The sequence below is a fragment of the Periophthalmus magnuspinnatus genome, chromosome 8 (assembly GCF_009829125.3).
Source record: "Periophthalmus magnuspinnatus isolate fPerMag1 chromosome 8, fPerMag1.2.pri, whole genome shotgun sequence".
NCBI classification, from domain to species: domain Eukaryota; kingdom Metazoa; phylum Chordata; class Actinopteri; order Gobiiformes; family Gobiidae; genus Periophthalmus; species Periophthalmus magnuspinnatus.
Genome location: NC_047133.1, coordinates 483,261 through 508,144, shown reverse-complemented (window position 1 = coordinate 508,144; position 24,884 = coordinate 483,261). Strand labels below are relative to the sequence as shown.

The following is a 24,884-nucleotide window of genomic DNA, read 5'->3' as shown; positions in this document are numbered from 1 at the left end:
CGTTAGCCCCGCCCCCTGGCCCCTCCTCCTGTATAAAGACTCAGTGCACTGAGCTCCTCCTTCAGACTCGTGTAGACTGACCAGAGTCCACGACTCCTCCACCTCCACCTGCTCTGCTCACTCAGGTAACACACACACCTCTGTGACTCACACACACTCAGGTCACACACACTCAGGTCACACACACTCAGGTCACACACACACACACACTCATGTCACACTCACACCTCCATCTGTCTCAGGGGGACACATCTGGAGACATGTTGTAAGTTTCGAGACTCGGCTCATCCACGACTCACATCAACACAACTGAGTGTTTATGTTGTGTCCTTGGGCAAGACACTTCACCCAGTGTCCCTGTGTGTGTAGGGGTGTGTGTGTATGTGTGTGTGTGTTGAGCTTTATGTTGACGACATGAAATGATTTAAACGTTTGTGTTTGTGTGGAAATACTTTTTGTGCATTTTCATGTTTTGTCATATTTAAAGTATAAATCAGACTCACTTTCTCACTTCAGCAGTACTTTCCCAAATATGTTGTACTTTTACTTCAGTAATATTATTTTAAAGTAAAGTAACTCTAACTTTAGTGACATGTTTGGCTCCTCTGCCTCAGAGAACTTCCTCCTGTGGGGCTGTCACGGACGCACCACGTCTCACCCCTCACGTCTCACTCCTCACGTCTCACTCCTCACGTCTCACTCCTCACGTCTCACTCCTCACAATCAAACAATCAAATCAAACTCTGAAAGTTTTGAATCACTGGAGCAAACACTGAAGTTGTGTTTGTTTTTCATGTTTTTGTGGATGTTTAGAACGAACTGAATCTGAACAGAAATAAATCTCACATGTGTAAAGGTGTATTATTCTTGTGGTGTGTCTTCCTGATGTTGTGTGTCTTCCTGATGTTGTGTGTCTTCCTGATGTTGTGTGTCTTCCTGATGTTGTGTGTCTTCCTGATGTTGTGTGTCTTCCTGATGTTGTGTTTCTTCCTGATGTTGTGTTTCTTCCTGATGTTGTGTTTCTTCCTGATGTTGTGTGTCTTCCTGATGTTGTGTGTCTTCCTGATGTTGTGTTTCTTCCTGATGTTGTGTTTCTTCCTGATGTTGTGTGTCTTCCTGATGTTGTGTGTCTTCCTGATGTTGTGTGTCTTCCTGATGTTGTGTTTCTTCCTGATGTTGTGTTTCTTCCTGATGTTGTGTTTCTTCCTGATGTTGTGTGTCTTCCTGATGTTGTGTGTCTTCCTGATGTTGTGTGTCTTCCTGATGTTGTGTTTCTTCCTGATGTTGTGTTTCTTCCTGATGTTGTGTGTCTTCCTGATGTTGTGTGTCTTCCTGATGTTGTGTGTCTTCCTGATGTTGTGTGTCTTCCTGATGTTGTGTGTCTTCCTGATGTTGTGTGTCTTCCTGATGTTGTGTGTCTTCTGTGCAGCACATTCCTTTTCTGTCTGGACATGTCTCTGTTCAGCTTTGGTCTGGAGCCTCTGTCTGTGCACGCCTGGAACAAGACACGCACACGTGAGTTTAACGCGGACTGACTGAGGTCTAACTCAGGTCTAACTCAGGTCTAATACAGGTCTAACTCAGGTCTAATACAGGACTAACTCAGGTCTAACACAGGACTAACTCAGGACTAACTCAGGTCTAATACAGGACTAACTCAGGACTAACTCAGGTCTATCTCAGGTCTATCTCAGGTCCGCCCGAGGTCCGCCCTGCTCCAGAGTGCGACTGACCCAGACTCTCAGAACAAGATTGTCTTTTATGTGGCTCAAACTGGAGCAGAGTGAAAAGGACTTGACTAAACCTGCTCTGGTCGTTCAGATGACTTGACTAAACCTGCTCTGGTCGTTCAGATGACTTGACTAAACCTGCTCTGGTCGTTCAGATGTTTCTCTGTTTCTTCTGTTTGTTCATTTATGTTTTTTACAGAAATTGCCCTGAGCCCAAACAACAACGTGGTGTTTATCTACGAGAAGAAAAGCAAAGAGTGGAGCAAGATCCACGAGCTGACGGAGCACAGCGGACGCATCACAGGTACATCCACCTCTACAGCTCCACCTCTACAGCTCCACCTCTACAGCTCCACCTCTACAGCTCCACCTCTACAGCTCCACCTCTACAGCTCCACCTCCTCAGAGCATCAGCCACAGCTGCCCCGGGACAGACTCTGCACAACCAGCCCCCCACCCCCGTGCCCACCCCCGTCCCAAACACAAACACATCACACGACGCTGCAGGACGACTGTGTCTGGAGCTTTAACTGTGTCATTCACTTCATTTATAATTTCACAGATTCATTTTTTTTACACTTTTACACATTTGAAAATAATAAAAACAAAAGATGACGACATTGAATATTTTATAGACTTTTTGTTTGATAAACCAATTCAATTAAATTCAATTTAAATAATGAGAAGATTATTACTAAAACAGTTAATTATCAAAACATAGAAACATCAGGTACAGTTTAAATTTAAAGTCACACTGTGGAACATGACGTCCTCACCATTTTATATAAAATATAAATGTGCTGTTTCAGGCATCGACTGGGCCCCGGAGTCCAACCGCATCGTGACGTGCGCCGAGGACCGGAACGCCTACGTGTGGACGCTGAAGGACGGGACGTGGAAGCCCACCCTGGTCCTGGTGCGGATCAACCGCGCCGCCACCTGCGTCAAGTGGTCGCCCCACGAGAACAAGTTCGCCCTGGGCTCCGGGGCCCGACTCATCTCCATCTGCTACTTTGAGAAAGAGAACGACTGGTGAGACCCCGCCCCGTCCCACACGTCTGCAGACTCCGCCCCATCCCACACACACGTCTGCAGACCCCGCCCCGTCCCACACGTCTGCAGACCCCGCCCCGTCCCACACGTCTGCAGATTTGTTTGTATCGAACAAAGACGAGTGAATTTAAATATTGTTTAGTGTCTGATTTTCTACTTTTTTAACAAATGTGTGTCTGTGTGTGTTTTGTGTGTCTGTGTGTGTCTTTTTGCGTCTGTGTGTCTGTGTGTGTGTCTGTGTGTCTGTGTGTGTCTGTGTGTGTCTGTGTCTGTGTGTGTCTGTGTGTGTCTGTGTGTCTGTGTGTGTCTGTGTCTGTGTGTGTCTGTGTGTGTCTGTGTGTCTGTGTGTGTGTGTCTGTGTGTGTCTTTGTGCGTCTGTGTCTCAGGTGGTTGAGTAAACACATTAAAAAGCCGATTCGTTCCACGGTGCTGAGTCTGGACTGGCATCACAACAACATCCTGCTGGCGGCCGGATCAGCCGACCTCCACTGCAGGTCAGCCACGCCCACAACCACACCCACAACCACACCCACAACCACACCCACAACCACGCCCACAACCACGCCCACAACCACACCCACAACCACACCCACAACCACGCCCACAACCACAACCACACCTGCACCCACAACCACAACCACACCTGCACCCACACCCATGTGCATGAGGTGGTGCTCGTCAGGTGGAGGTGGGTCTGTATAATTCTTTCCTGTCGTCTGTTCCGTCTCTCGTCCTTTATTATTTATTGTTGTTCTTTTATTTCTTTTCCTCCTGCTCTGGTCTTTTTTTTTACTCAAATTTACTTTTTCTTTTTGTGACATCAGTTTCATTTTTACTTTATTTCTGACACATAAACAAACCACAGGATCATTTACATTTGTCTCAAACGTCTCGTGTCTCTGGGGGAGCGTCTCCCAGCGGCTCGTCTCCATGAGGACTTTATTTTACCTGAATATTCCTCAGTGTGGCATTAAACGTCTCTCCCTCTGTGGAGACAAACAGGTCGAGGGTTTGTGGACAGACACAGGTCATGACCTTTACAAACATTAAAGTTCATTGTGTGACTTTTTTAGTATCGATATTCGCTCAAATTAATATTCAGTTTCGATACTAGTATGGACATGGGCGACGTGGACGACCTGGACGACCTGGACGTGTTAAACCTGTTCTGACCTTTATGGTGTTTCCAGGGTTTTCTCCACCTACATTAAGGACATCGAGGACAAACCGGGTCCCACGTCTTGGGGGGTGAAGATGCCGTTTGGGGAGGTGCTGCTGGAGCATAAAGACTGTGGGGGGTGGGTCCACGGTGTGTCCTTCAGTCCCACTGGGGACCAGCTGGTGTGGGTGTCCCACAACAGCAGCATCAGTGTGGCCGACGCCTCCAAGGGCAAAGAGTGAGTAGAACTGGGACAGAACGAGGACACAACTGGGACAGAACGGGGACAGAACTGGGACTCAACTGGGACAGAACGGGGACAGAACTGGGACTCAACGGGGATGCAACGGGGACAGAACGAGGACACAACTGGGACAGAACGAGGACACAACGGGGACGCAACAGGGACACGACTAGGACACAACAGGGACATAACAGGGACACGACTAGGACACAACAGGGACATAACAGGGACACGACTAGGACACAACAGGGACATAACAGGGATGAAACTGGGACACGACTGGGACATAACGGGGACGCAATGGGGACGTAACAGGGACACGACTGGGACACAACTGGGACTCAACAGGGACGCAACGGGGACACGACTAGGACATAATGGGGACGCAACTGGGACAGAACGAGGACACAACTGGGACTCAACGGGGACGTAACAGGGACACGACTGGGACACAACAGGGACATAACAGGGACACAACGGGGACGGAACGGGAATGGAACAGGGACGGAAAGGTCACTGGGACACAACTGGGACAGTCACTGGGACGGGGGTCTGTTTGTCTGGTGGACATGCTGTTGTTTGTCTTATTAAAGTTTTGAATCCTGAGTTGACTCTTTGTCTTTCGTCATGTCTTTGTCCCGTGTCCTCGTGCAGAGTGACCGTCCTGACCTCTGACCGTCTTCCTCTGCTCAGTGTCCTCTTCATCAGCTCCACTCACATCGTGGCTGCAGTAAGATTCACTTTATTTCATTTATCTAAACTTTTGTGTTTTTTTAGCATAAATCTATAAAGACTTTTCAGAGCAGAGACGTCAAAACTGCAGGATTTAAGACGACATCACCACATTTTATAAAACACTTTTTTAAATTTACTCTTTACATTAAAATATTAAGTGTTTTGTCTCTTTGTGAGCTGTGCTGCCCTCGTGTGGTGGGAGGATGACACAGACACAGCGTCGCCATCAGTCACAAATCTGTAAAGAACAATATTATTATTATTATTATTATTATTATTATCTCCATGGAAACGATCAGGTGGCAGTACAAGGCCAAGTTACACATCAGATCTGTGGACAGGCAAGCACACGTACATTAAGAATAAACAACAAAGGCAATAATAAATAGATACGTTTAATGCCCTACTGTGGAACAAAGTAAAAATATTTACATGCAGACAAGCAAACGGGAGCGACTAAGGGAGTGACCAGGGAGTGACCAGTGAGTGACCAGAGAGTGACCAGTGCCCGTGTCCCCAGGGTCATGACTGCTGCCCGGTCCAGTTCTCGTACCAGGGCCCGGGGAGTCTGCAGTTTGTGAAGAAGCTGGACGTCCCAAAGCAAACGTCCAAGAGCGTCATGTCCGCCAGGCAGCACTTTCAAAATCTGGACAAGAAGGCGACAGAAGAGGACAGAGACGAACTGGACACTCTGCACCAGAACAGCATCACGTATGTGCCACACACACACACACAACACACACACGACACACACAACACACACAACACGACACACACAACACACACAACACACACACACAACACACAACACACACACGACACACACAACACAACACACACAACACACAGCACACAACACACAACACACACACGACACACACAACACACACACACAACACACACAACACACACGCAGCACACAACACACAACACACACACACAACACACACACACAACACATAACACACACACGACACACACAACACACACGCAGCACACAACACACAACACACACACACAACACACACACACAACACAGCTGTGTGTGTAAGTGCTCTCTCTGTTGTGTGTGTAAGTGTCCTCTCTGTTGTGTGTGTAAGTGTCCTCTCTGTTGTGTGTGTAAGTGTCCTCTCTGTTGTGTGTGTAAGTGTCCTCTCTGTTGTGTGTGTAAGTGTCCTCTCTGTTGTGTGTGTAAGTGTCCTCTCTGTTGTGTGTGTAAGTGTCCTCTCTCTTGTGTGTGTAAGTGTCCTCTCTGTTGTGTGTCCTCTCTGTTGTGTGTGTAAGTGTCCTCTCTGTTGTGTGTGTAAGTGTCCTCTCTGTTGTGTGTGTAAGTGTCCTCTCTGTTGTGTGTGTAAGTGTCCTCTCTGTTGTGTGTGTAAGTGTCCTCTCTCTTGTGTGTGTAAGTGTCCTCTCTCTTGTGTGTGTAAGTGTCCTCTCTGTTGTGTGTACTCTCTGTTGTGTAAGTGTCCTCTCTGTTGTGTGTGTAAGTGTCCTCTCTGTTGTGTGTGTAAGTGTCCTCTCTGTTGTGTGTGTAAGTGTCCTCTCTGTTGTGTGTGTAAGTGTCCTCTCTGTTGTGTGTGTAAGTGTCCTCTCTGTTGTGTGTGTAAGTGTCCTCTCTCTTGTGTGTGTAAGTGTCCTCTCTCTTGTGTGTGTAAGTGTCCTCTCTCTTGTGTGTCCTCTCTCTTGTGTGTGTAAGTGTCCTCTCTGTTGTGTGTGTAAGTGTCCTCTCTGTTGTGTGTGTAAGTGTCCTCTCTGTTGTGTGTGTAAGTGTCCTCTCTGTTGTGTGTGTAAGTGTCCTCTCTGTTGTGTGTCCTCTCTGTTGTGTGTGTAAGTGTCCTCTCTGTTGTGTGTGTAAGTGTCCTCTCTGTTGTGTGTCCTCTCTGTTGTGTGTGTAAGTGTCCTCTCTGTTGTGTGTCCTCTCTGTTGTGTGTGTAAGTGTCCTCTCTGTTGTGTGTGTAAGTGTCCTCTCTGTTGTGTGTGTAAGTGTCCTCTCTCTTGTGTGTGTAAGTGTCCTCTCTGTTGTGTGTCCTCTCTGTTGTGTGTGTAAGTGTCCTCTCTCTTGTGTGTGTAAGTGTCCTCTCTGTTGTGTGTCCTCTCTGTTGTGTGTGTAAGTGTCCTCTCTGTTGTGTGTGTAAGTGTCCTCTCTGTTGTGTGTCCTCTCTGTTGTGTGTGTAAGTGTCCTCTCTGTTGTGTGTCCTCTCTGTTGTGTGTGTAAGTGTCCTCTCTGTTGTGTGTGTAAGTGTCCTCTCTGTTGTGTGTCCTCTCTGTTGTGTGTGTAAGTGTCCTCTCTCTTGTGTGTGTAAGTGTCCTCTCTCTTGTGTGTGTAAGTGTCCTCTCTGTTGTGTGTGTAAGTGTCCTCTCTGTTGTGTGTGTAAGTGTCCTCTCTGTTGTGTGTGTAAGTGTCCTCTCTGTTGTGTGTGTAAGTGTCCTCTCTGTTGTGTGTCCTCTCTGTTGTGTGTGTAAGTGTCCTCTCTGTTGTGTGTGTAAGTGTCCTCTCTGTTGTGTGTCCTCTCTGTTGTGTGTGTAAGTGTCCTCTCTGTTGTGTGTCCTCTCTGTTGTGTGTGTAAGTGTCCTCTCTGTTGTGTGTGTAAGTGTCCTCTCTGTTGTGTGTCCTCTCTGTTGTGTGTGTAAGTGTCCTCTCTGTTGTGTGTCCTCTCTGTTGTGTGTGTAAGTGTCCTCTCTGTTGTGTGTCCTCTCTGTTGTGTGTGTAAGTGTCCTCTCTGTTGTGTGTGTAAGTGTCCTCTCTGTTGTGTGTCCTCTCTGTTGTGTGTGTAAGTGTCCTCTCTGTTGTGTGTCCTCTCTGTTGTGTGTGTAAGTGTCCTCTCTGTTGTGTGTGTAAGTGTCCTCTCTGTTGTGTGTCCTCTCTGTTGTGTGTGTAAGTGTCCTCTCTGTTGTGTGTGTAAGTGTCCTCTCTGTTGTGTGTCCTCTCTGTTGTGTGTGTAAGTGTCCTCTCTGTTGTGTGTGTAAGTGTCCTCTCTGTTGTGTGTGTAAGTGTCCTCTCTGTTGTGTGTGTAAGTGTCCTCTCTGTTGTGTGTCCTCTCTGTTGTGTGTGTAAGTGTCCTCTCTGTTGTGTGTCCTCTCTGTTGTGTGTGTAAGTGTCCTCTCTGTTGTGTGTGTAAGTGTCCTCTCTGTTGTGTGTGTAAGTGTCCTCTCTGTTGTGTGTCCTCTCTGTTGTGTGTGTAAGTGTCCTCTCTGTTGTGTGTCCAGTCAGCTGAGCGCGGTGTCCACAGCAGGGGGCAGTGTCCGCTCCTTCAGCAGTGTGTCTCTGGACGGGGCCATGGTGATCTGGGACGTCCAGGTACAAACCCCATACCTGTCCTTTAGCCCCGCCCCCTCCACGCGTCACACTTTTATACACCACACTGACAAATCTGAACTTTAAATACTTGTTTTTCTGTCAGTTTAAAGTTTAAAATTTAAAATAAAGGTGTTATTATTTATTTTTATATATTTTTTGTCGAAGTAAAACGACCTAAACGCTCTACATTCCACCACAGATACACATGTAGAACACCCCCGAGTGTCACTGCAGAGGATCAATATCTAAATTAAACTGCACACACACACACACACCCCCACACACCACACACACACACACACACACACACACACACACACACTGACATTTGTTTCTTTCTTTCTTGTTTCCGCAGCAGTGAGTCGTCGCTGAAGTTGAGTTTTTGTGCTGAATCTGCACAAAACGTTTTCGTCGTCGTCCTGAAGATGAACAAAAAAACGTCAATAAAGTCTTTTTACCACGTCCTCTGAGCCGTTTGTTTCTGTTCGATAGATTCTGATTATTTTAGACGTTTGTATTTGTTCAGACGGAGCTCGTGTTTGTGTGGGACATATTTACTCTTAGATTTATTTGTATAAAAGTGTTTCTTGCTCCACTTCACATTTGATTTGTTTCTCATTTTGAAAACACCAGATGCGTTAGTTGATATTTGTCTAATTATTTGTCTAATTAGTTGATATTTGTCTAATTATTTGTCTAATTAGTTGATATTTGTCTAATTATTTGTCTAATTTGTTGATATTTGTCTAATTATTTGTCTAATTTGTTGATATTTGTCTAATTATTTGTCTAATTTGTTGATATTTGTCTAATTATTTGTCTAATTTGTTGATATTTGTCTAATTATTTGTCTAATTAGTTGATATTTGTTTAATTACTTTAACGTTAAATTATAAATCTGATGTTACGTCCTGAAACTTTAGGCTTTAAATTACTTTTCTCAAATACTTTTTTTTTGTAACGTTTTTGGCTACATTACTCACCCCTGGTTGTTGTTAAAGCTCAAAGGTCAAAACAAATCAGGACACGTTTGAATAATCCTGCATTTTTCTAATCCAAAGCTCAAAACGCTCTGTTCCACCTTGTGATGTCATCAAGTGGTAGTTTTCAAGTGAACATCTCCTTTTACCTTTAGTCCAGTCGAGATAATTCCAGGGTTTAAATGATCCAAATGATTCTAGAAATGAAGGTGTGTGGAGTTTAAAAACACAGTGGAGCACTTCCTGTATCACCACATGATGACATCACAAGGTGGAACAGAGTGTTTTCAGCCTAAATCTGCAGAGTTTGTGTTAAACATGTGAGAATGAAACAAAACACAGCTCCAGGTCTGTGTGTGACGAGGAAACGACATCAGAACAGAGATGCTTCAGGAAACTCGTTGATCCCAGGCTCCTCCAGTCGAGGGTGGAGGTGTAAACGATGGAGACGATGGAGGAAAAATGAGCTGATGTGATTTAAAAAAAAAAACATGAATGTGATGAAATGAGAATAAACATCAAACATCAGGGTCTCCACAATAAACGAAGTGTGTGAGTCAAAAAGTCTGAAAAGAACCAACCCCAACACGACTGAAACATCAGCTGTTTGTTTATGACAGAGCAGCAGATCCAGGCAGGGGGATCTGTGTATGAATGCAACGTCCAGAAAATGCACTGTCCAGAAACACCTCAGCACATGCACTGGCTGTTACTTTTTTCTTTCTTTCTTTTTATTTATTTATTTGTTTATTTATTAATTATTTCTTTCTTTGTTTGTTTGTCTCTTTATTTATTTATGTATTTATTATTGATTTGATTCTTTGTTCGTTTATTTGTTTGTTTGTTTGTTTGTCAGGGATCATGCACAAATGTATTAATCTTATATAATAAAAGTGCAGGCCCAGTGCAGGTGAACGCACGAAAATCCACACACACAGAGTCTGAGGGTGTGTGTGTGTGTGGACCTGTGTGTGTGTGTGTGTGTGTGTGTGTGGACCTGTGTGTGTGTGTGGACCTGTGTTCAGTTCTATTTTTTCCCACACTCTGCGGGGCCTTGAACGCGGCTCAGCTCTAGCCCCGCCCCCTCACCACGCGCTGTGCCTCACGGGCCAATCACATCACAGCTCGTCCCTGCGTCACTGGCGCATCAGCTGCTCTTATTTTGCTGCTTCTCCAGGATCTGTCCCCGGACACAGCCCTGGACACAGCCCTGGACACAGCCCTGGACACAGCCCTGGACACAGCCCTGGACACAGCCCTGGACCTCCTCCTGTCCCTCCTCCTGTCCTGTCCGCTGTCCCCGCGGTCTCTGTCTTCAGTCCGTGTCCTCCGGCCTCACTCAGCCGCCGTGGAGCCGTCGTTCACAGACCGCGAGCCGCGAGGAGCCGCCGGGACCAGGCCTCCAGAAGAGGACAGGCGGAGGTGTCCAGAGGACAGGAGGTGTCCAGAGGACACGAGGAGGTGTCCAGAGGACAGGAGGAGGTGTCCAGGATGGAGCCCGCACAGAGCGGGTCAGAGGAGAGTCCTGGACCAGAGACGAGCTGTGCCTCCTTCAACCAGGACACTACGTGAGTGAGGGACACGGAGGGACACAGAGGGACACAGAGGGACACGGAGGGACACGGAGGGACACAGACCAGAAATGTTTGGGGACAGTTTTTTGTGTTTTTTCCTCTGAGCTCTGGACCTGTGACAGAAACATGTTTTAAATTTAGGACTTGTTTTATTTAAGCTGCTTTTACTTTAATTCTGATTCACTGAACCCGACAGACTCAGAGAAAATAAAACAAAATATCACAATAAATAAATATATCTATAACAGAACCATTTGAGTCTGGATTTAAACATTGTCAAAGTTGAGTCCTGTCATTGAATTGAATTGAATTGAAATTCTGTCTTAAGGCTCGTTTGGAGAGTCCAGTGATCAGGACGTTACAGTGACCTACTGGTCTAACACAGATCTGACTCGTCTGCAGAGTTGTGTGTGACACATTATTGTTGTGTATTAACTGGACTAACAGCAGCATGTAGAGACTGAACAACAGGGGCCCCAGGACTGACCCCTGGGGCACCCCACAGGTCAGGGACATTTTATCTGAGACACATTTTCCAATTTCAACAAAATACTCCCTGTTTTCTGAATAGGACTTGAACCAGTTTAGTGCAGTACCACAGATGCCCTCCCAGTCCTCTAGTCTCTGTAAGAGGATCCCATGATCCACAGAGTCAAACACTCAGATCTAACAGGATCAACACTGAGACTTTGCATCAGTGTCTCCTTGATCAGAGCAGCCTCAGGAAAACACTGAGGCTTGGACCAAACGTCTTCACTCCCACAAGACTCTTCTTCAGTTCTGGTCAGATTCCTGCTGGACACTGCCTCATATCTGTCTGAAGGAGGAGCTAACGACACTCAAACTGAAACAGCTTTTGTTTACAGTTTTGCTTCTGAACAACTCCACCCGCTCTGGAGTTAGATGAGGCGCCGCTTTTTCTTCTGTGAGTCTGTCGTACTCATACAAGTCTAGAGCGCCCTCGTGTGGACGTCACTGTGACAAGAACCAAGATGTGACTTTATATATTTGAATAATTTCACGTATAAGTCACACCTGAGGATAAGTCACACCTGAGGATAAGTCACACCTGAGGATAAGTCACACCTGAGGATAAGTCACACCTGAGGATAAGTCACACCTGAGGATAAGTCACACCTGAGGATAAGTCACACCCGACAAACTATGAACAAACTTACACTTATAGTCCAGAAAATACAGTACTTTGTTTTATATTCACATGTGTCATATGTGTGTGAGCCTCAGTGTGCAGGTCCACAGTGGTCCATGGTCCTGGTTTAGTCCTGGTTTTATCCTAGTTCAGTCCTGGTTCAGTCCTGAGGAGGAGGAGAGCCGGGCGAGGAGGAGGAGAGGGAGGCGGGTGGAGGAGGAGAGGGTCCATCTGTCATCGGGGCATCTGAAAGAGATACACTCCACAGGGGGAGTGGGACAGGGGACAACATGTGAATAGCATTGCTGATGAGAAAATAGGACAAAGTAGAGGATAGTGCTCAGGTTGCCATACTTCCCCCAGCTAGTTACTCCTACTGCAGCTTATCTTATCCCGGGTTTTAATGTCCCTAACTCCCTCACTATGTAACCTGGTCTATACCGAAGAGGAAGGTTTTAAGCCTGGTCTTAAATACAGAGACTGTGGGGGCCTGTTTAACATCAGCAGGGAGTTGATTCCATAGCACAGGAGCTTGGTAACTGAATGCTCTATCTGATTATAAAGTTGATCTAAAAGAGTTTTTCCGGCGTTAATTATGTTTTTAAGGCAATAAAAAATGAAAACACTTAATGCTTGAACACTTACTAACTTTGGCTTGAACAGTGATAGAAGAGCTGACCCAACAAAAGAAAAACCTGGTACCATTTAGTTTTTTAAACAGCGGAACTTTTATGAATCATTTTTGAAAATGGTCAAATGTTTGTGTTTCCTGTTTGTGTTTCCTGTTTGTCCAGGTCTCTGGCTCTGGGCTCACACTGCGGCTTCAGGCTCTTCTCTCTGAACAACATCGACTCACTGGACTGTGTCTACTGCAGCACAGGTCTGTACGATAAAGTGTACGATAAAAGTGTGCGATAAACGTCTGTGCGATAAACGTCTGTGCGATAAACGTCTGTGCGATAAACGTCTGTGCGATAAACGTCTGTACGATAAACGTCTGTACGATAAACGCCTGTACGATAAACGTCTGTACGATAAACGTCTGTGCGATAAACGTCTGTGCGATAAACGTCTGTGCGATAAACGTCTGTGCGATAAACGTCTGTACGATAAACGTCTGTACGATAAACGTCTGTACGATAAACGTCTGTGCGATAAACGTCTGTACGATACAGTGTACGATAAACGTCTGTACGATAAACGTCTGTACGATAAACGTCTGTGCGATAAACGTCTGTACGATAAACGTCTGTGCGATAAACGTCTGTGCGATAAACGTCTGTGCGATAAACGTCTGTGCGATGACACTGAGGAGAGGGGGAAGACGGCACAGGACACACAAAAAACACAAATCCTGACAGGAACAGGATCATATTTATGTCATTTTAAATGGTTTTACTGTCCAAAGTGCACTGTTAGCATGCTAGTTGTTGTTGTTGATGACTCTGCTCTGATCTCTGAAAGTTGTGAAACACTTTTATAAACTCATCTGGTGAATAATTAGAATGAGGTCAGTGAGGAGCGTCTTTGGACCACTGCAAAATAAAATGAAATAAACTTGTGTTTTTCTTGTTTTAAAACAGTAAATATCCCGTACAGGGCTTTAAGTCTGTGATACAGAGAGTACCTCCATCGCTGTGTTTGTGCCTGTGCAGACTGTCCTGACGTGGGCCTGGTGGAGCGGCTCTACAGCAGCTCTCTGGTGGTGGTGGTCAGAGCTCAAACGCCGCAGGACCTTCACATCTACCACTTTAAGAAGGGCACAGAAATCTGCAACTACACCTACCCCCACCCCGTGTGCTCCGTCAGGCTCAACAGAGAGGTCAGAGGTCACGCAGCACAGCAACCTCCAAAAACATTTATGTCGAGCGTCGATCCATCGTCAAAAACAGGCCTGAGCGTGTGGATGTGTGTGTTTGAGTTTTAGCGACGTCTCTGTGTTTGAATCGACTTTATGTTTATCTGTGAGATTCTGACACTTGTGATTTTAGTATTTTCCAAAACTTTAAACGGTGATGATCTAAATGTGTCGTAGAAGTTAAACCCTCGTCTTTCCCGTGTGTCGTCTGTCGTGTGTCGTCTGTCGTTGCAGAGGTTGGTCACGTGCCTTGAACATTCCGTGTACATCCACAACATAAAGGACATGAAGCTGCTTCAGACGCTCGAGGTCCCGTCTAATCCGTGTGGCGTTTGCGCCCTCGCCACCTCAGGCTCCTCCTCCTACCTGGCCTACCCCGCCTGCACCGACACCGGAGACGTGCAGGTCTACGACGCCTCGGCTCTGGTCAGAACGCCCCACATCACCTCAAATATTATTATTTTAGATTTTTACTGCTTTTTATTTGTCTCATCGTCATTATTGTGTAACTTTATTAGGCCCGAGCCCCTACAGGGCGTAGGGCCTATTGCTTCCGCAACGATGAGTGCATGGGCAAAGCCCATGCACTCATCCGCCCCCTACCAGTAGGACACAGGAGTCTGTGCAAGGTGCGGTGCTGCCACGAAGTTGCGCGCGAAGTGCGCAACTTCGTGAAGACAGTATAGCAATAGGCCCTACGCCCTGTAGGGGCTCGGGCCTAAAAAAGCAATACAGCGTCACAGGGGACAGTGCAGCACTTTAGCATCTATGAAATATATATATATATTTCATAGATGCATAGATTTCATATATATATATATATATATATATATATATATATATATATATATATATATATATATATATATATATATATATATATATATGTATTATCTTTACAAATGTTGAAATGAAATGTTGTTTTTTTTCTCATACACACACACACCTGCTCCACACATGTTCTGACTGTGTGTTGTGTGTTGTGTTGTGTGTTGTGTGTTGTGTGTTGTGTGTTAGTCCACAGACACACTGATCTCGGCTCATCACAGTCCACTCGCAGCTCTCAGCTTCAATACCTCAGGCTCCAGACTCGCCAGCGCCTCCCAGAAGGTGAGACGTGATATTACACACACACATACACACACACACACACCCCCACACCTCTACACACACATATACATACACATACATACACATACATACATATGTACACACGTACATACACACACATTCACACCCCCACACATATACATACACACATACATACACACGACACCCGACACATAAGTGATGTCACTTCCTGTGTGTTCCAGGGCACAGTGATCCGAGTCTTCTCCGTCCCTCAGGGTCAGCGTCTCTTTGAATTCCGCCGCGGAATGAAGAGGTCACTCCATCAGAACTGTCCCTCTGTCTCCTCTTCTGTCCTTCTCTTTCCCTCTTCATTCTCTCTTCTCTTTCCTTCACTCTCTCTTCCCTTCTTTCTCTTCCTCTCTCTTTCACCTTTCTCTCTTTCTTCATTGTTTCTCTCTCTTCCTCCTCTCTCCTCTTCCCTCCTTCATTCTGTGTCTCTGTCCTTCTGCAGGTGTGTGGACATCAGCTGTTTGTCCTTCAGTCCTGATGGACACTTCCTCTGTTCGTCCAGTAACACAGAGACGGTGCATGTCTTTAGACTGGAGCCCCCAGACCCCAGGTACTCCACCCAAACACACGGGTACTCCACCCACACACACGGGTACTCCACCCGAACACACGGGTACTCCACCCACACACACGGGTACTCCACCCACACACACGGGTACTCCACCCACACACACGGGTACTCCACCCACACACACGGGTACTCCACCCACACACACGGGTACTCCACCCACACACACGGGTACTCCTGTGTGTGTGACTCCTCTGTGTGACTCCTCTGTGTGTGTGACTCCTCTGTGTGACTCCTCTGTGTGTGTGACTCCTCTCTGTGTGTGACTCCTCTCTGTGTGTGTGACTCCTCTGTGTGTCCAGTCTGGAGGAGGAGCGCTCGTCCTGGGGCTCTTACGTGGGCAGGATGTTCTCCGTGGCGAGCTCGTACCTCCCGGCGCCGGTGTCCCACATGATGAGCCAGGACCGCGCCTTCGCCACCGCCCAGCTGCCCCGCCCCAACCACAGGAGCATGTGCGCCCTGACTGTGTGAGGACACGTGCAGAGACAGAGACACAGAGAGACAGAGACACACACAGAGACAGAGACACACACACAGAGACACGCGCAGAGACAGAGACAGAGACACAGAGAGACAGACAGAGACACACAGAGAGACAGAGACACAGAGACACACAGAGAGACAGAGACACAGAGACACACACAGAGACAGAGACACAGAGACAGAGACACAGGGACACACAGAGACAGAGAGACAGAGACACACAGATATAAACAGAGACACACAGAGACAGAGACACAGAGACAGAGACACAGATATAAACAGGGACACACATAGACACACAGAGACAAATAGTAGTAGTAGTAGCTGTAGTTAGCATGTATTTATCATGTGGTTAGCGTGTAATTAGCCTGTAGTTAGCGTGTAATTAGCCTGTAGTTAGCGTGTAATTAGCCTGTAGTTAGCGTGTAATTAGCCTGTAGTTAGCGTGTAATTAGCCTGTAGTTAGCCTGTAGTTAGCGTGTAATTAGCCTGTAGTTAGCGTGTAATTAGCCTGTAGTTAGCGTGTAATTAGCCTGTAGTTAGCCTGTAGCAGGTCGTCCTCTGCGGTGCCTCTGGACTTGTTGCTCGGTTCTTGACTCGTCGGTTCTTCTCTGACCCTGTGTCAGGTTCAGACTCGACACACTGCAGTTTGTTGCTTGGTTCTTGACCTTTGACCCCTGTGCGTGCGTTAGGATCCAGAAGCTTCCTCGTCTGCTCGTGGCGACCTCTGACACGCTGTACGTCTTCAGCTTTGACCCGGCCGAGGGGGGGAGGTGCCCGCTCTCACACACACACCTGTGAGTTTGTCTCTCCTCCGTCGAGGCCTGTCGCCGTGACGACCATGTCCTATTATCGTTTATCCAGCTCCTACCTCCTCTGTCTCTTCTCTCTCTCTGTCCTTTCTCTCTCGTTTTCTTCACTCCTCTTTCTTTCCTCTGTCTTTGCGTCTCGTCTCTTTTTCCTTTCTTTTGTCTCTCTGGTTGCGTCTCCTCCTCTGTGCGCTCTCTCCTTTGTTTCTCTCTCCTCTTTCTCTCATTTGTGTCCTCTCTCTCTCCTCTGTCTCCATCTCTCCTCCATCTCTCTCCTCTTTCTCTCCAGTCTTCAGTTTTGTCGTTTTTCTCTCAGTCTTTTTGAGGAGCGTCAGGTCCAAACTGCAGGTTGTTTCCGGGAGGCGTCTGATTGGTCTGCACCAGTGACCCCTTGTCCCACGTACGCTGCGACGGCGGCCTTACCCCCCGCCCCCGGCCCCGCCCTCGGCCCCTCCCCCGGCCTCGCCCCGGGGCTCGGCGCGGCTACACTCACAGGTAAGACTGCCCCCTGTTGGACAGACACTACACCCCATTAAAACGCTGCATATTTTTATCCTCTCAAACTGAAAACACTCTGTTCCACCTTGTGATGTCATCATGTGGTGATACAGGAAGTGCTCCACTGTGTTTTTAAACTCCACCTTCACTAGAATCATCTGGATCATTTCAGTCCTGGATTTGCTGATCTTTACTGAACTAAAGGTAAAAGCAGCTTCATGACATCACAAGGTGGAACAGAGTGTTTTGAGTTTTGTAGAAGTTACAGAATAAAGTCTCTGTTTTTGATGAACTTTCTAACCTTAAAGCTCCAAGAGCTCATGGTACATGAGACGTTTAACAAAGGCGTGGGGTCCGGGCGTGTTTATGTACACACATGTACACACACATGTACACACACATGTACATGTGTGTGTACATGTGTGTGTACATGTGTGTGTACAGGGGTGTACATGTGTGTGTACATGTATGTGTACATGTGTGTGTACATGTGTGTGTACATGTGTGTGTACATGTATGTGTACATGTGTGTGTACATGTATGTGTACATGTGTGTGTACATGTGTGTGTACAGGGGTGTACATGTGTGTGTACATGTGTGTGTACATGTGTGTGTACATGTGTGTGTACATGTGTGTGTACATGTATGTGTACATGTGTGTGTGTACATGTGTGTGTACATGTGTGTGTACATGTATGTGTACATGTGTGTGTACATGTGTGTGTACATGTGTGTGTACATGTGTGTGTACATGTGTGTGTACATGTGTGTGTACATGTGTGTGTACATGTGTGTGTACATGTGTGTGTACATGTGTCACCTCGTTCATGAATCGATCGTTTCTTCAGGTTGTTTCAATATTATTGTTTAGATTTTATATTGTGTCATATCCACTTCAAAATGTTTCACGGTGGTGTGTGTGTGTGTGTGTGGATGTGTGTGTGTATGTGTTTATGTGTGTGTTGGGGTGTGTGTGTGTGTGTATGTGTTTATGTGTGTGTTTATGTGTGTGTGTGTGCAGGTTACAGTGAGGACGGTGGGTGTAGAGGTGGAGAGCTGATCCCAGAGCATGAGTTTGCAGCAGGACCAGTGTGTTTGGACGACGAGAGCGAGTTTCCTCCAGTGAGACACACACACATACACACCCCCCCCACACACACACCCCAACACACCCCCACACACACACCCCTACACACCCCAACACACCCCCACACACATACACATCCGCTCTCATTCTGTTCTCATTCTGTTCTCATTCTGTTCTCGTAGATCAAATGTCGAGATGGGAGTGACCGTGTCCTTGACTCTCTCAGCTTCTCCCAGACGGACAGTTTCTGCAAACTCTGAGAAAAACAACAAAACTGAAACGACGACAGAGACAGAAACGTGAACGACAAGAACAGAGAGACTCAGAGGAACAGGACGAGCCACATGCTGTCAGAAGATACACACATATAATACACACATACACACATATATATACATACACACACACACATGTAATCAGAAATAATCATTTCAACAAGTCCAAGCAGACGCTATAAATACAACATATAGAACTATATAACATCTATGACACGTATAACATATAAAACACATATAACATATAAAACTATAACATCTATGACATATATATAAACACATATAACATATAAACACATATAACATTTATAAACATGTATAACTCTAAAACAAACAGGACCAAACTGCAGCTTCTCCTGATGAGTCTGAATCTGTTTCTGACTCGTTTCACATTAAATTACTTGAGAAATACTTTTTATGCATAAACTTTAAACATTTAGTTTTGTGACACTTCTGTAAAAAACTTGAATCTTGGTTTAAGTAGATTTAACTTGACAAATAAATGTGTCTACTTAGATTTTTGTTTATATCAAGAAACACAAGTTTGTTTTGTGTTTTGTTTTTTTTGCACCGATATCGATCCTCAGCTGAATCTACACACACATTACATCATTTAAACTCTTCACACTCGAGTAAACGACGTGTCCAGATAAACGACGTGTCCAGATAAACGACGTGTCCAGATAAACGACGTGTCCAGATAAACGACGTGTCCAGATAAACGACGTGTCCAGATAAACGACCTGAGGCGTCGTGACGTGTGTCTGCAGAAAACATGTGTTTGTTTATGTGAAAATGATGTTTTTATGTCAAAAAACTGTAAATTTACACAAACATTAAGATGATGTGGATTTTTCCAGGTTCAGTTTGTTTGATTTGATCAACTGTAGATGCAAATATTTATATTTTTACAGGTTTGGTCCTTTTCATCCTCTGCTCCTCCTTCTCCTCTCCTTCTCTCCTCCTCCTCTCTCCTCCTCTCCTCTCTCCTCTCCTCTCTCCTACTCTCCCCTCCTCCTCTCCTCTCCTCTTCTCTCCTCCTCTCTTCCTCCTCCTCTCCTCTTCTCTTCTCCTCCTTCTCTCCTCCTCCCTCCTCCTCTCCTCTCCTCTTCTCTCCTCCTCTCTTCCTCCTCCTCCTCTCCTCCTCTCTCCTCCTCCTCTCCTCCTCTCCTCTTCCTCCTCCTCCTCCTCCTCTCCTCCTCTCCTCCTCCTGCTCTCCTCCTCTCCCCTCCTCCCTCTCTGTACATGCTGGAGTTTTTTTCTGTGCTGTTTGTAAAAACTTGACTTTTCTTGTGTGAAAGTTTAAATGTGCCGTTTTTGTGGCGTCAGATAAATCCACTTTCCTCCGGTGTGGTTGTAAACGTTGTACTCGTGACGTCTGGGGCAGTTTGTGTTTGAACAACATGAAACTGTCACTTTGCACAAGACCAAAGTGGGTCAGACCCAATAAAACATGTACAACATGGAGCTGGACATTTTGTGAGATGTTGAACATATTTTAAGAACAAAACACATTTTAACAGAAGTTTGGACGAGAAACAGAGCGAGTGTTGCACTTTTCTAACAGCATCTTTTTACTCCTTCAGATTCATTTATTTTAACAGGACTGAATGAAAAGTTTTGTTTTTATGTTCACAGTTTCAGATGATTTGAGGATTTGTTTCTGCACATTTAGTTTTTGTGTTTATCCTTTGAAAAAATCAGATTTTGTCCCTTATTATTTTATTTATGTTTAGTTCTTTAAATTATAAATCAGAGTCTCATGTCAACAGTTACTCTTGAGTAATGTCCTGGACCTCTTTGTACTTGAGTAATGTTATTTTTAAATACAATTACTTGAGTACATTTAGAGCTGAATACAGCCAATAGAAACATGTGGCATTTGATACAGAAACCTCCAGTAAAACCACAACAGGTGCAGGACGAAAACCAGCTTTTTGGTGAAACTTCAGTGACGGGAACTATTTTTATCTTTTTTATGGTAATCAGCCATTTTGTTGATGGCCCCGGGGGAGACCCAGGACACGCTGGAGGGACTGTGTCTCTGGGCTGGTCTGGGAACATCTTGAGGTCCCACTGGAGGAGCTGGAAGACGTGTCTGGGGTGAGGGAAGTCTGGGAGTCCCTGCTTAGTCTGCTGACCCCGCGACCCGACCCTGGATAAGAGGAAGAACATGAATGGATGGATGGATGGATGGGTGGATGGATGGATGGATGGATGGGTAGGGGCCAGTACATCCGCTGTGATCCATGAGCCTGTCCACATTTTACACAAACTATAAATAAACTAAACAACTTCTCTGTGGGGCTGTTTAATCGTGTAACAAAGTGTAATTATTATTTTCAGAGCTTTTAGCCTCACCGTTTACTCACCTCACGTTGTATTTGGAGTGATTTGCACGTGTTGAGCCGTCTTTACTCGCTTATTTTCAAGACGCCATATTGTGATCAACTCCCGTTTTCACCTCCACCAGAGCGGCCCACTGCTCCGTACATCATTCTACAGTTTTATTTTCTTAATTGGTGATAAGTGCAGACTTCAGCAGCATCACATGGTCATTTTAGTATAAAATGAACGTGTGATGTTTCGGGGTGAGGTGCATCATCCACAGAGGGAGTTTTCTAACATGGACGTCAGTGGATTTGTTTCTTTTATTAAACTTCTGAACAAGTGGAAATGGTGCAAATTCAAAGCTAAAGAAAGAACACTTACAGTCGGGAATGTCTCTGTTCAACAAAATGATATTGTTTCCTCTGTTAAAAGCTTATGTTCCAAAGTTTTATCTAACAAAGAAAGAGTCAAATTTATCCAGTGTCCAGTTTCTTGTTAAGTCAGACTGTGCATTTTGTGATTTCCCTGAAGAAACCATCGAGCATCTCTTTTTCACTTGTCCTGTGTCCAGGACATTCTGGCGTGACATTATAGAGCAGTTATTTCTCAAAATCCCAAAGTTCACAAATTTAAGTGTTCATCATATTTTATATTTTGTGAATGATGTGGATAAAAACTGACTGTGAATATTGTTTTGGCTAAACACCATATTCATTGTTCTAAACTTAGAGACTCCACCCCCTGATTGAACATTTTATGACTGAATTTAAACTATTCTCCCTGAAACTGCATAAATCTGTGCCAAGAACATGTTATATTCAATTGTCCATAGTAATGTGATGTTATGTCTTTATAATTTAGGTTTTAGAATCAAAATATAATGTGCTCCTTTTTTATGCCGTACAAAAGCTGTAATCCACATATTATTTCTTATATGTCATTACATGTCACGATACCTCGGCCCGATTTTGTAATTAAAACATTAAAAATAAATAAATAATTTCCAACTTCGTAGCGAATCTCAAACCGGAAGTACGGAAGCCGATGTAACGCAATTGTTTACGTCACTCCCCCCCCCCCCCCCCCCCCCCCCGCGCTGATGAGTAAAATATTAAAAATAATTATTCACGTAAAAAGACAGATTATTTGGTCAAAACTAAATGTGATTCCGTTTTGTTAGTTTAGTAGTTTTATTTGTTTGTTTTCAGTAAATTCTTGACAGCGCTCGGAATAAAACGTGAATAAACGGACGTTGCCATGGAGATCCGCCATGTTTGTGCAGGAGTGTGAAAACATTTAAATACATCTATGTGTGAAACTCTCTTTTATATAAATGTAAACAAAAAGAACAGAGTGGCTGGGGGGAGGTGTTCTTGTTTTAGCTTTTGGAAAAGGCAGTAGTATAAAGGCAGGATTCTAACTGTTTAATTAAAACAGGAACAAAATAAAGATTTATATGTGGTAAATCAGTGAGGGTCTGAGGGATTAAGACCCAGGGGTCACAATTTACAAATTAAAGACACAGTTTCTGAATTAAAAAGATGAGACGTGAAAAACAGTTGAAATTATTTTTTTTTTTTTATTGAAAAGAAAATCGTTGGATGTAAGTTAGACACACATGTATATTTATTATAACAAAATGTAAGTCAAAGTTTAAAAGGTAGAAAATTAAAGATTTATCACACAAAGCTAAAAGTTGAATTACAATCTAAAAAGGCCTAAGAATTCAAAATTTGCAGAGTTTCTATTTACCACAAAAAACCCAAACAGAATAAGCCGGGGGCCCCTGTGGTGAGCGGACAGTGTGTCCAGGGGACACAAACTCAGTGACACAGCAAATGAATCACAGGCAACACCTGCCTCACGCCACCACCAGGGGGCGAACAGCACCACTCAAACAAGAAACAAAAGTTCACTGAATGACCCAATTAAAATGAACTAACAAAACAAAAACAGCAAAACAACAAAAGCAAAACAAAACAAAAAGGAAAATGAAAGAACAAAACACAAAACAAAACATACATACACACATACATACATACATACACACATACACACACACACACACCCCTACACACACATACATACATACACACACATACACACACATACACACACATATACACATACTGAAGGCTATGTTAAGTAATAAAGCTTCTTAGTTGCATCACATATACAGATATCAAAATACTGAATGCATATTAGTTTGAATAAAGCTTAGATGCATCATATAATTCATATATCGTATCAAAACATAATAATTCATATATCCTTTGAATGCTGTGTCCTTTTGAAGTTTGTTTAACAAGCACTAACTCTTCACTCTTTATAACAGTCTCTCTCTTTAAAGGCAACATTGTGTGATATGAATTATGTGAAACTGTTGGGGTTGTGTAGACACTCCTTTACAGAGATAAGGCGGCCGGAGTAGAGTCAAGGCCAAAAAACAGACCGGTGCAGCCCGGAGAGGTGAACGAGGCCGGAAGGAGGAACCAGGGCGTCAACCTGCTCAACATAATATTTGCATATTCATGTTACATGTTACATTTTTATTCTTTGGGGCGAGGGAAAGGCAGACAGAGCCTCTGCACATACGAGGGATCGATCATATGACCCCAGGTGCTGTATTAGATTGTAACTGTCAGAGGAATCAACTTTTGAGATTTGAATTGACCGAATCCAGTCGTCATTTTCATAGAACACACCAAACAATACATACATACACACATACACACACATACATACACACACATATACACACACACCCCTACACACATACATACATACACACATACATACATACATACACACATACACACACACATATATACACACACACCCCTACATACACACATACATACACACATACATACATACACACACACACACACACACCCCTACACTTACACACACATACACACCCCCACATACACACACACATACATACACACATACACACTCACCCCTACACACATACATACACACCCCCACATACATACACACATACACACACACATACACACCCCTACATACACACATACACATACATACATACACACACATACACACCCCTACACACATACATACATACACACATACATACACACACACATACACACACACCCCTACACACACATACATACACACCCCTACACACACACCCCTACACACACACACACACACACCTACATTATGTTGATAAATGATTTTCACACGTGTGTTTCTTTCACAGATCTGATTCGTCTCCGTGTGGGCGTGTCCACATTTATTAGCACATGTGTGGATATAAACAGAATCGTGTGACTGTAGAAACATCCGATAAAACCACAACAGCTGCAGCACCAAAAGAAGCTTCTCAATGAAACTCCAGTAAAGACTCGTTTTTGTCACGTTCAGTTTTCTCTCATGACGTGGCACAAAGAGCAGGGGAAAGTCACTGAAATACTACAATACTACAAATACTCACAGTACTGTATTTGAGTAGACTTTTAGGTCATTGTACTTTTTGAGTTTATTTTAACCATGTTACAGATGTTTTCTTCTCATTTTCATGAGTTTTATTTGGAGTCACTGTCACACGTTTGAAGAATCATTTATTTTCAAGATGCTGATTATTGTTTTATTTTCTTTCCAGTTGATTCGTGCAGGATTTGTCACATTTGTCACATTTTGAAAAATCCGCTTCTTGCTGGAGTGATCTGTAGCCGTCCGTAGGGGGCGCCGTAGGTTGTGCCGTCAGCCTGCGGCGCTTTGCTGTGATGATGTTTACGACAGTGCGCAGTTTTCATGTTTTTTTTATTATTATTAAACTGTTTTAGATTAACTCTGTGAAATGAGCAGATGACGTCAGAATGAATCAGACACAACAAAATATGTCGTTTAAATCTGTATTTGTCCTTGTGGAGTAGGCT

The 24,884-nt window shown here is 44.6% G+C and overlaps 2 protein-coding genes across 2 annotated transcripts; both read left to right on the top strand.

Moving 5' to 3' along the window:
• The first annotated feature begins 63 nt into the window (after positions 1–63).
• Positions 64–8,689, top strand: zgc:86896 (uncharacterized protein LOC415190 homolog). The gene is made up of 10 exons (XM_033971551.2): positions 64–125; positions 1,430–1,515; positions 1,930–2,034; positions 2,540–2,762; positions 3,170–3,277; positions 3,974–4,180; positions 4,841–4,916; positions 5,442–5,632; positions 8,129–8,219; positions 8,575–8,689. The coding sequence occupies exons 2-10, from the start codon at positions 1,452–1,454 to the stop codon at positions 8,578–8,580; spliced, it is 1,071 nt and encodes a 356-aa protein (XP_033827442.1). The 5' UTR covers positions 64–125; positions 1,430–1,451; the 3' UTR covers positions 8,581–8,689.
• A 1,737-nt stretch (positions 8,690–10,426) lies between these two features.
• wipi1 (WD repeat domain, phosphoinositide interacting 1) lies at positions 10,427–17,610 on the top strand. The gene is made up of 11 exons (XM_033970787.2): positions 10,427–10,767; positions 12,718–12,803; positions 13,579–13,745; positions 14,016–14,207; positions 14,799–14,891; positions 15,095–15,165; positions 15,364–15,471; positions 15,792–15,956; positions 16,665–16,769; positions 17,098–17,276; positions 17,588–17,610. The coding sequence occupies exons 1-11, from the start codon at positions 10,691–10,693 to the stop codon at positions 17,608–17,610; spliced, it is 1,266 nt and encodes a 421-aa protein (XP_033826678.1). The 5' UTR covers positions 10,427–10,690.
• Positions 17,611–24,884: the final 7,274 nt, after the last annotated feature.

Bases quoted from the DNA above. Each gene is read 5' to 3' on its own strand.
- wipi1 (XM_033970787.2), top strand. From the start codon at position 10,691: ATGGAGCCCGCACAGAGCGGGTCAGAGGAGAGTCCTGGACCAGAGACG. The intron at 14,892-15,094 runs GTGAGACGTGAT...TGTGTGTTCCAG, and splicing joins TCGCCAGCGCCTCCCAGAAG to GGCACAGTGATCCGAGTCTT. The intron at 16,770-17,097 runs GTGAGTTTGTCT...TTTTTCTCTCAG, and splicing joins CCGCTCTCACACACACACCT to TCTTTTTGAGGAGCGTCAGG.
- zgc:86896 (XM_033971551.2), top strand. From the start codon at position 1,452: ATGTCTCTGTTCAGCTTTGGTCTGGAGCCTCTGTCTGTGCACGCCTGG. The intron at 3,278-3,973 runs GTCAGCCACGCC...TGGTGTTTCCAG, and splicing joins TCAGCCGACCTCCACTGCAG to GGTTTTCTCCACCTACATTA. The intron at 4,917-5,441 runs GTAAGATTCACT...CCGTGTCCCCAG, and splicing joins CCACTCACATCGTGGCTGCA to GGTCATGACTGCTGCCCGGT.